The following is a 16,137-nucleotide window of genomic DNA, read 5'->3' as shown; positions in this document are numbered from 1 at the left end:
CAGCCTGACTTACCCCACAGAGGCAAGGACAAGACAGATTCCCCCACAGGGCAACAGCAGAACAGCCAGGACAGGAAGAGACAAACACCAAGGAACAACAGACAGTTCCACCTCTGCATTGCGGTAGCTCCGAGTAGCCGCTATGGACGGCAGCCCTGGTTGGCTACGGAAGCAACCGGATCCCTACCTAGCTCGGAGTGGCTGACGGCCCCCCAGCTGGCCCAGGAAACAGCTGAATCCATATCACAATGACCACCAACTACTACCAGCAAGGCTCCCAGAAGCCGTGGTTCTCCAACACAGCCCCAAGGATGGCAGCCTTCCACCAGCCCCCTGTACCATGAGTATCTTGACCAGACAACCACCAACCACACTCAATACCTGGGTCACTTATATTCCCAGTTCCAATATGAGCCTCAGGTGTTTCTAGTTAAGTCCAACTGCAGCATGGGACCGCCAGAAAACCTGGAGTCCGGAGTCTGTGGACTGGACCACGGACTTCGAACTGAACCACTACAAGAACTCTGGATTTTGGAACTCCTTTAGCTGCCGAAACTTACTGTGGTTCACCCACAAAGCTGAGGACTTTGAGGGTAGTATGCGTGGGGAGTGGCTTGGTCACAAGTTAAGAATCTGCAGACAGAAGTGTATGTAAGACTCTGCTCTGTCTATCTCAATTGCTGGGGTTAGGACATAGAGCAAATATTGACTTCAGTAAGCAACCTTCAGAACTGAATATACATTGAAGGTAAGATCTAAAATGGAACTGAACAATGGTTAGAGAATGCTGACTTAAATTCATTATCTGTGTGTATTTGGATGTCTGTAGTATGGGTGCAAAGGAGGGAGTTATGAAAGGGGTTTGTAGTTCAAAGGAAGTACTGTAAATATAGATTTCTTTGAATTACCCTGAATTTTTCTTTGATTAGGGCTGGGCCAAGCGGACCTTCTCCACTGAAAAGCTCCCAATATGATGCCTGCTGTATCTTGTTCCATTAAATAAAGAGGCTGCTTCATATCTACCAGTACTTTCCTCCGGTGACTCCATTCATGCAGCAACATCAATCACAGAGAGGTTTTGCTTTTACATTATTTGGAGGAATGCAGTCAGAGTTTGAAGTGCAGCACTAGAAAAGGTCCAGCAGTATGAGAGAGGAGGAAGAAGACCAAGAGGCATATTGAAGACCAAGAGGCATTTTTTTGGCTGTGGATGTGGCTCTAGGTTTGTTGGCACCCTAATGCCAGGGTTAAGAATATCATTGAACTGCTGCAGAATCTCATGAATGAAAGGATAAAGAATCAGAAATTATGATTCACATTGGTACAAATAACAGAGGTAGAAAGAGGGATGAAGTATTACAAGCAGGTGATAAAAAGCCAGAAGAGAGATTAAGACCCAATTTCTCTAATGATAAAGTTAATAGAAATGTCCTAGTAAGTGTGAAACTACTTTTCAAATCTCAAAAGCCAGCTCTTGGCAAAGGCAGAAAGTGTTGGGAAAATTCACCATGAATTTTATTGCTGAGTTCCTCCAGAATTTGGCTGAATTCTGTGTGGCTGAATTTCTATCATCTGCCAAATCTCTTGTGTTCATGTTAAAAATTCAACAAGTTTTTAAGTTTCAGTGTAGCCTTTGATTTACAGAGCCCATCATAAAAGGAAATATTAAGAAGACCAGGCTTCCATTCTCCAAATTTTAGAATAAATCTTAGATAGCTCAAGTGGTTATATAGGTAGAGCATGCTTTTTTTCTGCCTGGGGAATTTAGGAATAGCAGTTGTAGTCTCAGAAATTTACAACTGAAACAAAAAGTAATTTCTTCACTCTGAGGCTGCTGGATCTTTGTCCTTATTGGTATGCTCAAGGACTTTGGAGATAAATATCATTGTTGCATTCAAATCAGAGACTTACAGATTTCTTGATATTAAAGGAATTAGGGAATATGACACAAAAATAAAGGTGGAAGAACAGTCAGGACATTGTTGAATGCCCCATAACTAGTCTTATGTATAATGTCCTTAAAATCATTTTATCTTCCTTTACTAACAAATTAAAAAACGCTCAACCCGAAATCAAGTTTGCATTGTTTTCAGCAAACACACAGATCTCCATGTCTGAACAACGGTCAATTTCAGTTCTATACTCAAACAATAAGGAAAATAAATTCAAAATGCTGATGGAACACAGCAGACCAGGCAGCATCTATAGGGAGAAGCGCTGTCGATATTTCGGGCCGAGACCCTTCGTCAGGACTGAGGACGTCTCGGCCCGAAATGTTGACAGCACATCTCCCTATAGATGCTGCCTGGCCTGCTGTGTTCCACCAGCATTTTGTGTGTGTTGTTTGAATTTCCAGCATCTGCAGATTTCCTCGTGTTTGCTAGGAAAATAAACTGATAGCTTTCTTTAAACTAACACTTTTGTTCACCTAGAAGTTTACGTCATCCAAGTCGCTATAATGCAGAGAGATCAAATAAACGGTGATGATTGCAAGTTGATAAATTTGAACTACAAACTAACTGTAAGATTTAGAAAATGAAGCGTGTTGTCCATCCATATCTTAGAGATAGTTCATCGAAACACTGTAACATTTGGATATTATGCATTTTTAAGTCTGATAAGTAAAGCTTGATTTGTTTAATTTTACAATTGCGCTGTCATAACTTGCACCTTAACTGCTGTATTGAAGCTATTTGGTAGCTATTTACTTTGACATGAACCCGGAAATACTTTGGATTCTAATTACTAAAGGGAGAATGCCGCAGAGGGCCCCAGCCTATTTGCTCCACATTTCATTCCTGCTCTCTCTTGATTTCTTTCTTATCTTTATTTATTGTGAATCTTTTTCGGTTGTCACATTTATAATGCACCATGAGCCATGTAGTAAAACAACGGATAGAATCGTTAAAGTTATTCAACAGTACTAAACAATTTAGATTGGCAACCTAATAAAAATCCACACATCTGAAATTCCAACTGGAGTATTCCGTTTCGGGGAAAACCATGGAGCGAGGCTGGTTGTCCCATTTGGAAAATCAAATCCTATGTAAAACGATGCCTTTACGAGTGCTGAACGCAACACAGATTGTTATATTCTTTGGGCAGAAAGGAATGGGTCCGGTAGTGTGCAACGGAAGATATTTTGTTCTAATCTCTGGAAAGATAATCACTTAAAGAGCAATAGTTCAAATCAATGCATTTTTAGTATGTGGAGTACGTTAACAAAATGATTGAGACTTCGATTACCTCAATCTTTGTTGATCTGTGAAATAACTGGTGTGTCAATGATTGACTGGGACCTGTTACCGAATTTTATTATCTCCAACATTCCCACGTACTTTAGCGCTTGCAATTGCTCGTAATCACATTCTTACTCTGCCGGATCAAGCTAACAGGGCACAATAAAGATAACAACGCGGGAAAGGGGTAGAAACAAACTGAGATGACTATAGAGCTCTGATGGGATCAATTTTACAACACCTGCCTTGACATTCCGTTGCATGACAGGCATTTGAAAATGCCGATGACAACGACGTTTCAGATTCCATTTGATGTAGTTGAATCATTAAAGAGGGCAGGCCACCGACTCGTTGCAAAGATAGACACGTCGCATCAAAACATTCAAAGTCGGTCAAAGTATTCACTCCAGCTAAATTCGTCTCTAGGTTAAAAGAATTCGCTTTACACTTACAAAGTTAAGTTTCACGCTTGGACACGTCATGTCCAAGTCATGTCATAAAGCACACGCCTAGCTGAATTCACATGGAACGGACGTTTATGAAAAATAATTTCTTAATGCTAATCTTACAGTCCATTCAGCCGATAGTGTCTCTGTGGTAGACCAATTTAATCTTACCTATGCAGTTCCTCCGGCAGTGGCTTTTCAGTGTGAGCTCTCTCGTATTTGACAGTCCCTCATAAACCGCATCTGTTCACAAGGACGTATTCCCAACAACTAATCTTTCCTGGTATCTACTAATTTTCACTCTTCCTAAATATTCTCTATCTCCGCCGTTTGCGATCGAGACTTCCCTGTAATGCATCCAGTTCTGTATCCGGCGTCTGTACTAATAAGGACAACCATCTCATCCGACTTTTTAAGGCAACGAAACAAGGATATCTGACTATGCACTCTCATGCCCTCCCGCTTTTCCACACCAAACAATATCTTCCCCTTGTTGCATGTCCTTTTGCCCTGTTACATATTCCCAAGCGTATTTCCTTACATTTCTCCGGATTGAATTCCATTTTCCATTCTTCTGTCCAGCTAACAAGGCTATCTATATCTTCCGGCAGTCTAAATCTTTCCTTCTTACTGTCAACTATGTGACTGACGTTTGTATCTGCAAACGTGCTTACCATATTCCCTTATTTTAGCTTTAACTCAGTACTGATCACGTGAAACAAATGACCAGGGCCTATAGAACCCGACTTGTAAAATCCCCAAGTCAGCGAGTTCTTCTTGCTTCCTGCCACAATGATAACCATGGACCCGATTTGCCACTCTCCCCTGGGTTCCATGTGCGTTTACTCCTTTGACTGGTGTGCCGGTAAGAATTTGACAGAGGCTTGAGTTCTGGTGAAGGGCCTCGTCCAAAACATTTCCACAGATGCTGCCTGACCTGCTGAATTCCTCCAACATTTTGTGTGTGTTGCTCTGTGTAAAATATACTGCTTTTTATCAATTCTCCTGGATGCTGCCTCAAAAAAAAATCCATCAAGTTCATCAGGTGTAACCGCTCCATAACTCCACTTCGTCTTGTCCCTGAGAATAGTTTCCGATCATTCCCCCATCACTAAAGTAAAATCCCGGTGGGCCATGGTTTCTGGTCCGAGCAGTCCTCTCATTTTCTGGCACCACGACTAAAGCCGGCGTCAGAACCAATTGGTAATACCGAAAATGTCAAGCAGATACACTGTTTTTAGAAAACTGTAAATAATCGGCTGTCAGTTTCAAAACATAATAACATAAACATTATACATTTATTTCACAATAACAGCAAACGATGAAATACGTTTAGGCAGTTTTCACAGAATGGCAAATAATGCTGGTAAATGCCAGTATTAATTGCAAAATGTAACGCAATAACATTTAAGTGGGTGCACTGATTATGTAACAATGTCAGCAATATTCTTAACATAAAAGTGAATGCCAGTATAAGCAGTGATTTTCAAACATAGCAAATAACGATAGCGTTAGGAACCTGATTTCACAATATAACAAATTTTGACCGGAAGTTTAAGCATTGGTTGCCCCTATAACAAATAATGATAATAAATAATAAATACTGATGGCACAATGTAACAAGTAATGGCGATTTCAGACGCGCTGCCATCGTAACAACTGTGCAGTTAGGTCAGTAAATCGGGTCAACGGAAGAATCACAGATCAGATGAAATCGTAACGCAGACTCCTGGGAAGTTGATGAACCGAGGACGTTAGTTAGGCTTTTACAGTAACAGGCAATACCGCATTAGAAGTGCGCGCTGCAAATCGATGCTCTGGTCTTTTCAAGCAGTTTCAGTCTTTATTTAAAATAATCTACCAATATATTTTATTAATTTACTATACTTTCTAAATTGTATTGTTATTTAGTCTTTATCCAGGATTAATTTCTTTTTGTTTTTTCTCTATTAATCTTATCATCCCGCTCCAAACACACCCTCTTGGCGGGACATTAAATTCACCCAATGTTTCAAGGAAGTTTGCTCCTCTCGGGAGTCACTCCTCTGTCGTGTGTAGGTCGTGTGACGGAACATTCCACGCGATTTATACATCTCCCCTTGGTTCCTACAAGAAGTGTTACAAGCAAAAGACCATTGGAGCAACCTGAAAATTATCAATATGTCTCTGGAATCTCAGATCCTGCTTAGGCAAAACGGCTCAGGTGGGTGGAATTGTTTCACAAAGTGTCAAAGCTTGTTAACATCCCTTTTACAATTAATAACAAATCATTAAACACCCTTTTATTAACAACATATTTTGATACTATTCTGGATACAGAATTCATATCCTGTTTAAACTGTACGTTTTGTAATCGTATAATTCTCTCAACGTTTTATCAGCAAGCCCTATCGGTGTTTGATATTGATGCACACGTGTTCAGTCAATTGATTTGCACACAGATGAAATGTAAACATCTTGGAACACCTTTTTTATATTCTAACTTTACTTTTCTCACGGTTCTTGAAGGGGCCAGATGACGTGATGTATGAGATTAGTGCTGGCCAGGTGCAAACAGGTATCGCGAAACTATGTATTCTGGATTTCAAAAGAGCCTGTAGCGCCTTTGGCAGGGAGGGACGCTCTTTGCTGGCGTTCTATAGGTCCCGAGTGTGAGAAAATCAGTGAGGCGTTAGCAAAACAGCTTCAGAACCGGAGGCAAAACAATCTACCAGCCCACGAAATCCCAGTGAGAACCGTCTCTCTTCATACGATAACAAGTTAGAACTATTCAACAAAATCCTCCTACAAAGTACCCCGGTCTTGTTACTTCAAGGCGAAACATAAAACCTATCTAACCGAAACTATGTTGGATGGTATACGCCAAGACCACAAATCATAGTACCTGGCACCACCGTAAACTTGCACAAAATAGGAACGACTCCAGCAAACTGACTGAACACTTTACTGTGTGACTGCAGCACACGGGCGGCAGATTCTTTTAATGTGGTGATGGGCTGGCCTTACAAAGGAAGGGGTCAGAAGATAATCCGTTATGATATAAAATACATTATAGTAATGTTAGCAAGTTACATTTCGGACACGGTAATCAGCGTCTTTCATTGCAGTATACAAAACATTGCTGATTTATGTCCGATTTATATATATGTGAAATGCTTCCGGAATCTGAGAGTATTTGAGAAATATGTTGAATTTGTAACACTTCTAAATATTATTATCTTGGAGAATCATATACTGAATATTTTTCAGTGGAATTGCAATAACATAAAATTCAAGTTTGCAATATACAGTATCTTAAATTGGCGGCCTGCTCTTTATGCAATAGTTGATATCTAAAACAAAATACATATTTCTGGAAATCACTTATAAGAAAAAAGAACCTCGCGTTAAAAACTGTGTGGAAGCTAGGAATAAAATCGTTCGGCCTTTATTAAACGTGACTGTCATAACTAAATTAATGGATGTTATTCACCGTATACGACCGCGTTTCCGCTTCAAACCATTGAAAATTTGACCAATGAGGTAGAGGCTGTTTTTTCGTCCTATTTTAATGAATCGTTCTGATCAGTTGCCTTTGCTTTGTTGACAGTTTATGAAAAGATGCGCACGTTTCATCATTAACCGTCACAAATCAGGTTTACGCACCAGCTTTTAAATATGCCCAGGAGAACACTGCTCATGGTTTAAAAGGGGAAATCGCAGGAGGGCGGTTTAATTTTAAATCTCAAACTCTGTAAGCTTGAAGTAATTCATATACCGCGCTGAACAAAATGCTAAAGCCGTTTAATAAATAAGAGACACACAAAATGCTGGCATCTGCAGCTTTTCCCTTATTTGTAATATGTAAGAGATATTATTACATTGGTCAATATTCGACATATACAATTATACGAGTCTTCAATTTGTATTTCACGTTTTATTTTTATCAAAATATTGATATTTACTTGTATTTTATGCCAGTAACATCGAAACTTCAACAATATTTATATTGATCGATTAGTTTGATTTCATCCAGTCCTACTTTAATTCGAGTGTATAGCAGGGAGTGCATTTGCCAAATCTGAATGCATCATTATGAGAACAACCAACTGAGTCTGGAATTGGCAACTGTACGGAAACTGCTACGGACATCATCCGAACTGCAACAGCCTTCAACCTGCAGCCACAGACTGGTAGTCAAAACACACCATTAGAATTTGCGCAGATGCAAAAATTAATCTGTAGCCAAGAAATCAAACCCTGCATTCTAGCCGCGCTAATATAACTGATGCAATGAATAACAGACTTTTGTCAGTGGGTTAACACCCCCCATCACCACCACCCTTCAGTGGTATCGACTGCGTGTCGGCCGGCTGTGTGTTGGGAACTAAGCCTTGGCCTGACTGAACGCTTGCCCCGCGCTGAGCGCATTGCCTCTGCTCGCACGGTAGCTGGAAGCTTGCTGACCGAGTGCACCGTCTGATCCCAGCTTCTGGTGCACTGTGCCCCTGCTGGTTGCTTGCCACGCGTCGAGGGGGTCTCCGGCAGCACGAACAGCGGAAAGCAACCTCCTCCTTCCCCCATCCCGCTGATTATTTCAACACTCCCGCAAGATTACAGCCGGCGAGAGCCATCCTCCTACAGCTGCTGGTATTGCATCCTTCGCCTTCCTCGTCGCGCATACAGCCCCCAGGCTCCCCCAGGCAAGGAAGCCGCTAAATATTTACAATAAACCTTCTCGCGGTCGCGGGGAGGAGTGGTTTTCCCAGGCTTTTGCACATCTTGCTGCTGCCCTCCCTTCCCCCTTCCAGCAATAAAGCGCCTGGCACGTGCTCCCACCTGATAATGGAGCTCGCATGCCGACAGACGTCAAAGCGCCTCCAGCTGGCAGATCCCTTTTCCACTTTGACGGACAGCTCGCCCGGCCGATTGCAACACGTTTATTGGCCGCTCGCCTCGACGCGTTGCAACCAATCGTGGCGCGCCGTCCACCACGAGCAGAAGCGTCGCGCCCCGGGGACGGGCTCGTGTGTGCCGCGCTCTGATTGGTCACAAGTTAGTGTGGGAAAGAAACTTTGAGAAGTTTCACACGAGCCGTTCGCGTGCAATCCCAGATATAAATACGGGAGGCCAGAGCTGATCTGTACACAGTGGCGATCGGAGTTCACATCACTGATAACACAACCAAAGTACTTTATCTGTCCAAAAATAAAATAAAGTTCCCCGGCTGTTGGAACTGAATTCGTAGACCACAAGAAGTGGAAAGAAGACAAGGATTCATTTTAGTCAGTCTGCTAGGAACTTGTACAAGAAAATGCCCGCAGATATAATGGAGAAATCGACTTCGTCCCCCGTGCCTGCAACCCCAGCCAATATAAACGCTACACCAGATAAGCCAAAAACTGCTTCTGAAAATCGGAAGGTAAATTCAGAGTTGTATCTAGTTTCGTGGAAATCAGATTTTACATATAATACGCAGTTATGATCCTGTTACTTAATGAAAGATTATTCTCTTTCCAGTCATCCAAACCAATTATGGAAAAGAGACGCCGGGCTAGAATAAACGAAAGTTTAAGCCAACTTAAGACGCTGATTCTGGATGCGCTGAAAAAAGATGTAAGTACCGCCGTCTTTGCGCGGCGTCAGAAGCAGTGAATTAGTTCATAATCTGTGCATCACCGCCTTGTATTGATATTCACTCACCATCAATATTTTAGAGTTCGAGACATTCAAAGTTGGAAAAAGCTGATATCCTCGAAATGACAGTGAAGCATCTCCGAAATCTCCAGCGAGCGCAAATGACTGGTGAGTGTTCAAACCATGATTTACTTCTGTATTCCCTTCTTCTCTCTGAGGGCCTGGAAATTCTCGGTAATATTTTACAGACTTGGCGAAAGCTAGGGTTTCCCACGGTCTGTTTATTTATAGATTCTCACTTGCCGACTTGAACTCACGAAAATTGCATGGCTTAGTTTAAAATAAATTTCGAAACGTTTACTTATCAACTGTGACAGGCAGGTAAAGCCAAATAGTCCCAGCCGCTGAGATAGTTGCATGACTGAATAGCGTTTGGAAAGACGGAAGGCTCATCAAGCTCTCGTTATCAATGGTTGTTATAAACGTGACATCGAACAGAATGGTTTATTTTTTATTCTTTTCTTTTGCTGTTTAGCTGCTTTGAGTACAGATCCAACAGTTCTGGGCAAATACAGAGCCGGCTTCAGCGAATGTATGAACGAAGTGACCCGTTTCTTATCCACCTGCGAAGGGGTTAACACAGAAGTCCGAACCAGACTCCTGAGTCACTTGGCAAACTGCATGTCTCAGATCAACGCCATGAACTACTCCCAGCCGCCCCCCAGCCCAGCTGTGACCGGCGGATCTCACGCTGCTTTTGGGCAGCCCCTTCACGTCCAGCTGTCTGGGTCAGTTGGCAGCGGGGGACCCCTGAATGGAGTCAACATGCCTTGTAAGCTGGGTGCGGCTGACGCAATGCCTGCAGCGGCGGTCGCCGCTCCGACTAAAGTCTACGGCGGGTTTCAGCTCGTGCCAGCATCAGACGGCCAGTTTGCATTCCTCATTCCCAACACGGCGTTTGGACCGAGCGGACAGCTAACGGCAGGACCTATCATCCCGTTGTACGCCAATGCGAACGGAACGGCATTGCCCTCCTCTGTTTCCCCGGCCAACAGGTCTCCCGTTCAGCCGTCTGGCATTGCCCCTGCGTCCGGATTCCCGCTTCCGCTGTCGGCAGCCACTACTGCTGTCAGCCCAGTTAGCGTGGGTGTACCATCAGATTCCTTAAATTCCGTCTGGAGACCCTGGTAACAGGGCCGCCTCCTCTGCTTTCAGTGACTGGAAACTTCCGAAATAAAGACTTGCTCTTTAAAGTTAACTTTCTTATAGTTTTGTACAGTCATGTCAAAATTATGCACTATATCTGTACATATTTCGAATGTTAATATCAGGTTGCGTTTGTCTTAGCAAGATGTTCATTTTTCTATGATCTGTTGAAATGCCAAAGATAAATTGAATGCTCTTAAAGGTTCCTTCCAGGAAGATTTATATTTGAAATAAAAAGAAAACTAACATTTATTCTGTGTTTTTGCCTTTCTATCAGCAGAACGCAGGTGCGGGGGGTATGTCAAGAGGGAAAGTAGCACTTTGTGTAATTAATGGGGACACGGAGGGTCGAGATAAATGTTTTGTAACTTCAGCAATCTTTGGTATTTGGTGTAATGTGATAATCCTGCCATCGTTTGGCTCCCAAAACATAAGCAACATTTAACAAATTTAAAAGTTTTCTCATCTTTTAAACATCAAACACCTCCCTGCGTTTAAAATTTGGCGGGAGATTGGACTTATTGTGGAGGAATGGGAAAAGGAGCCCCTAATTATGCACGAGCTTTGTGTGTAAACTCTCCGATCAGATGTCAGTAAACCTGCTCTCTGTATCAGGTTTCACCTCTTACAAGCATCAGCCCGAATAGGCAGCTTTAAACAGTCACGGATCCTGTAGGGAATTTGTTCAGTACCTACCACAAAACTTGTTGTATTTTGTCTGCCAACGCAGGTGGTTAATCGCATACCCAGGTGGTGGGAGCAAGAAGAAACGAGACAAAGAGGGAAAAAATGCGAAGGAAACATTCTAGGATTCGTAGTGGATTGAAACTCGCAGTTAAAAAAAAAGTACTCCAGTTTGATTTGAGTAAAGATTACAAAAAGCAGGCTAATCTCCCAAGTGCTTATTACAGTACTCTTGTGGGTTACACAACAATGCAATATATATAAAGTTCGCGGGCAAATCAACTCGGTGCTTAATCGTGTTATTCCGGAAAGAATTAAATCTCACTATTGTGGTAAAAGTGCCAAACTTAATTCAGGTGGACAAAGTGTAGTCGATCAGAGAAGGATCGACTATTTTCCAGACAAGTACATTCCATCGTGTTAACTGTTCCATTTGTTGTAACTTTATGATATGGAATCTTGTTACAGAAAGCCCAGATTAAAATGACAAAACATCTGATAACAACACACAAACCAGATTTAAGTCAAACAAATCCAGGTATGATTATACACAAGGCACACAAGAATATGCTAAAAGCAGGGTTTTGGGTGACATTTTTACAAATTTATGAGCAATTAATTGCACATGCAGTCCACGATGGTTCCTCTTGCTGAAGAGCTCGACAACGCTGAGTTCCCCAAAGCCCTCTCCCCATAAACAGTCCTTATATCAAGATTGTTTCATGGGTGATTTTAGAATCAAAAGCATAATTAGGACAGTTCTGGAATAAAAATTAATATAGACTCTTGTGAATCTGAAAATTACACCAGACACACACAGAATATTTCCATTCGCAGGAATATTAGACTCCCACTTTTCACCAGCTTGGTCGATGTTGCAATTATATGGTTAAATTGGACAACACACTTTGGTTGGAAGTTGTTATTAAAACCAATTAACTTTTCCCACACTTCTTGCACATATGAAGTGTAGCCTTGCTCTCTCTTAGCGCTAAGTGCTACCATATGGTGCAATCTATTTCTGGTTTTATTGTAGTCGGACAGCAGCTTATGATTTAGCTGAACTCGTACCAAGCCCAGGGCTTCACTGCGGCCAAGGTGGTTTGCAGGCAGAGCTTCTGGCAGGAAATGAATAGCTCCCAGATGACATCAGAAACCTAAAAGGTCGTGAGAAAGATGCGAACCCTTTGCAGTCGGCATGCTGCCAGTCACTTGGAGAATGTTGGAGAGCGCGTTTCTGACACACGAGTCAGTCCTCGTGAAGGAAAGATTGCTTCTTGGTCCTAATGCCTGTCAGGCCAGTGTCTCACAGACATCAAGCTGCGTTTCAGGGTTGGCACGTTCTGCAACCATCGGAATACCATGACAGTACACCATCGCAATTCTCAAGGAATTTTTAATTTTATTCTCTCATTTTCAAACAGCAGTATAATAAATATTTCACTGATTCAAATACATGTTTTCCCACTTGCACTAAATTTAGGAATTTTAGCCAACTTAGATAAATCTTTATCAGAATGCACCCTCTCACCACAGTATTCCCTTCTCTCTCTCTCTCTCTCTCACACACACACACACACACACACACACACACACATACACACACACACACACACACACACACACACACACACATACACACACACACACATACACACACACACACACACACACATACACACACACACACACACACACACACACACACATACACACACACATACACACACACATACACACACACACATACACACACACACACATACACACACACACACACACACACACACATACACACACACACACACACACACACACACACATACACACACACACACACACACACACACACACACACACATACACACACACACACATACACACACACACACACACACACACACACACATACACACACACACACACACACACACACACACACATACACACACACACACACACACACACACACATACACACACACACACACACACACACACACACACACACACACATACACACACACACACATACACACACACACACACACACACACATACACACACACACACACACACACACACACACACATACACACACACATACACACACACATACACACACACATACACACACACACACACACACACACACACACACATACACACACACACACACACACACACACACACACACACACACACACACACACACGTTCGGGGTTGCTAATAGTAACTGGGTAACATGACGCAGCATTGTTTCATGCCGGAGACAGCTTTGGACACAAATACTTGCTGATTCACTTCAGGAATATTTGATATAAATTACACCACTGCGTCGCTTATAAATACGCTTGGAATGTTGGAATGTATCGCGCAAGGGTAGATTAAACAGACATTATTTTGGCATCGATGACAACCTCACTATTTCCGCATTGCAAATCAATTAAAACGGCAATGCAAACAAAACGCATAGTTACACTGAAAAGACCAAACCTGTCATGAGACAGTGCAAAAATTGTGCAAAAATGTTTTCACAAATTAACAATCTCTGAAATAAATCCAGAAATGCTAAAAATGTTGACTTTGCCCCACTTGAAGACTTCCTTCTTCATTGGCGGTTGAGGACTTCTTTCCCCATTGTTATTTTATTGGCTCCGAGGCGATCGTTCAGTCCTACGGAGGACCTCCTGATCTCGCTACAGATGGGGCGAGTATTGTCTGATGGGGAGCGCGAGCAGCGTTTGTGATGTTGTGGCCACATCTTCCCTGGGGGGGACTTGCGATGCTCGGTCCACTTTCTCTTATTTTGAGCAGTCAAGCATTCCCCGTGGCTCGGGAATGACGTTACCTTTTTTTTGGAGGTTATTTCAAAGAAGCTCTCACCGTCATCTTGGAAACCTCTTGCCTTGAAGGAGCCCGGAGAACATCCCTAGTCACAGACATGCAAGAAGTGTGCCCACTCACTGATGAAAATGTTGGCCCGGGGGAAGGAGAATGCTCGTAGCGGATTACGTGTCCTGCCATAGCCCTGGAGAATTCTGTGGCACTTCCCCGCAGATTATCCATGTCTCCATATGCTGCATGGCAGACCATAAATGTAGGAATCAGATTGAGATAATGGTCTTCGAACAGTCTTTTCTCCAGTCGGCCAAATGCTCAGAGTAAATTTATTATCAAAGTACATGTAGGTCACCATATGCTACCGGGAGATTCGTTTGCTTGCGGGATTTCACAGTAACTACTGACAAACACGACAGAGTCAACGAAAAACTGCATACAAAGACGGACAAACAATGGGCAAAAGACAAAGAATTGTGCAAATACAGAAAACAACAAATAATAAATAAATGAATATTGAGAAGATCATTTGTAGAGTCCTTGAAAGAGAGTGAGTCCATATGTTGTGGTAGCAGTTCAATGATGGGGTGAGTGAAGTTATCCTCCCTGGTTCAGGAGCCGGAGGAGTGATAACTGTTCCTGAACCTGGTCCTGCTGCACTGCAGGTTGTCCTGGCTTTTGTTTCTCAGCGGCTACTTTCCCTGCTCCACCCTGCCCAATAAGGTGGGAAATGATTTACAGCTCCAAGAGACTAGATTGCTAGTGAGAGGGGAAAGGGAGCCGACAACGTTGTAAGGTGAGAGCAAACTGCTTTGTCAAGTGGATATGCAGTTTAAGGCCCATCCACCTGTACACTCACAGGAACAATATTCTGCCGCTTTTCCTCCAAGAAACAGCTCATATAAGGAGCATAATTTTAAGGTGATAGGAAGAAAGTGTAGTCAAAAGCAAGTTTTGTTTTACACAGGGAGTGGGGGGTGTATGGTACGCCTTGCCAGGGTGCTGCTAGAGGCAGTTACATTAGGGGCATTTAAGAAGCTCTGAGATAGGTACATAGATGATAGCAAAATTGAGTGCTCTATAGGAGGAAAGGGTTAGATTGATCCTAATGTAGGTTAAAATGTCAGCACAACCTTGTGGGCTGAAGAGTTTGTACTGTGGGGTACTGTTCTATGTAATGCATACACATGCTGTCTGCATAGTGTAACTAGATACACAAGGTTGAGTGATTTTGGTTCTGGAGTTCTGTCAATAAGGGCTGGCCAATTTCCTATTCACCGTGTATATGAACCACTTCAGCAGGAAACTTGGTGGAGGCAGTATTGTAGTGAGGAGAACTCAGAGAAGGGTCAATGCAATCGCACATTTTGCTTGACCCCAGCTGCCACTGGGATTAATCTCCACTGGATTAATTTATTATGAACACAGCATCATCTGATAAGGGAAAGGCAATGAACTCATTTCTGAGGACAGCTAAAATTAGATGTTTTACATTCCATTTTGTTTGATGGCACCCAAGGCTTTTATGAAATTCACAGCAGTCAGGTACAGTACCGAGATTAGTGCAGATTGGCATGTTTCTTTGTAAACAAATTGCTTCAAAAATATCATGTCCATTGTACCTTGGATCAGATTATGACTTTCCAAATGTTCTGTTATCACCTCCTTAGTACATGATTCATTCATAATAGACGTTAAAGTAGCCAGCCTAGAGTTGCCCATCTTTTGCTTCCAACTCTCTTTGAATAAACAAATTGTCACTACCAAGCCTCTAGTATTTACCTAGAAGCTTTTGGGAGTTCACAAGCCAGGATGAAATATCTTGAAATTGTAAGTATTTTTCAGATGATGTATTAAAACTGTTGTCTCAGGTGGATGCAAAAGATCCCAGGAGCTAGTTTAAAGCAGACTAAGTTATTTTATTTCTCAATCAAAATCCCCTAACTACATCATCTTATTGCTTTATCTCATTGCTATCCAGTGGACCTTATTTCCGTCTGTCCTCCTTTACAACGGTAACCAACGTATAATGTAAGTTATTGAATATAAAATAATTTCAGGTCTTAAATATATGAAAGACTATACAATTCCCAGTTTTTTCTTTCA

General features: G+C 42.3%; 1 protein-coding gene and 1 long non-coding RNA gene across 2 annotated transcripts in view; one reads left to right on the top strand and one right to left on the bottom strand.

Annotated features, from left to right (window-relative positions):
• LOC132378561 (uncharacterized) overlaps positions 1 to 9,435 on the bottom strand; it is a 65,674-nt gene extending 56,239 nt beyond the window's left edge. Inside the window, exon 1 of the long non-coding RNA XR_009507107.1 lies at positions 9,368 to 9,435. This is a non-coding gene — a long non-coding RNA (uncharacterized LOC132378561). The remainder of the gene's footprint in view (positions 1 to 9,367) is intronic.
• Positions 8,816 to 10,759, top strand: her6 (hairy-related 6). Its single transcript, XM_059945555.1, has 4 exons — positions 8,816 to 9,086; positions 9,185 to 9,280; positions 9,382 to 9,469; positions 9,837 to 10,759. Exons 1-4 carry the CDS (start codon positions 8,979 to 8,981, stop codon positions 10,490 to 10,492), a joined length of 948 nt encoding a protein of 315 aa, XP_059801538.1. The 5' UTR covers positions 8,816 to 8,978; the 3' UTR covers positions 10,493 to 10,759.
• The last annotated feature ends 5,378 nt before the right edge of the window (positions 10,760 to 16,137 follow it).

Source organism: Hypanus sabinus, chromosome 2 (genome assembly GCF_030144855.1).
Source record: "Hypanus sabinus isolate sHypSab1 chromosome 2, sHypSab1.hap1, whole genome shotgun sequence".
Taxonomy (NCBI): domain Eukaryota; kingdom Metazoa; phylum Chordata; class Chondrichthyes; order Myliobatiformes; family Dasyatidae; genus Hypanus; species Hypanus sabinus.
Note: the sequence above shows the minus strand (reverse complement) of the source record. Positions and strands in the feature narration are given on the sequence as shown.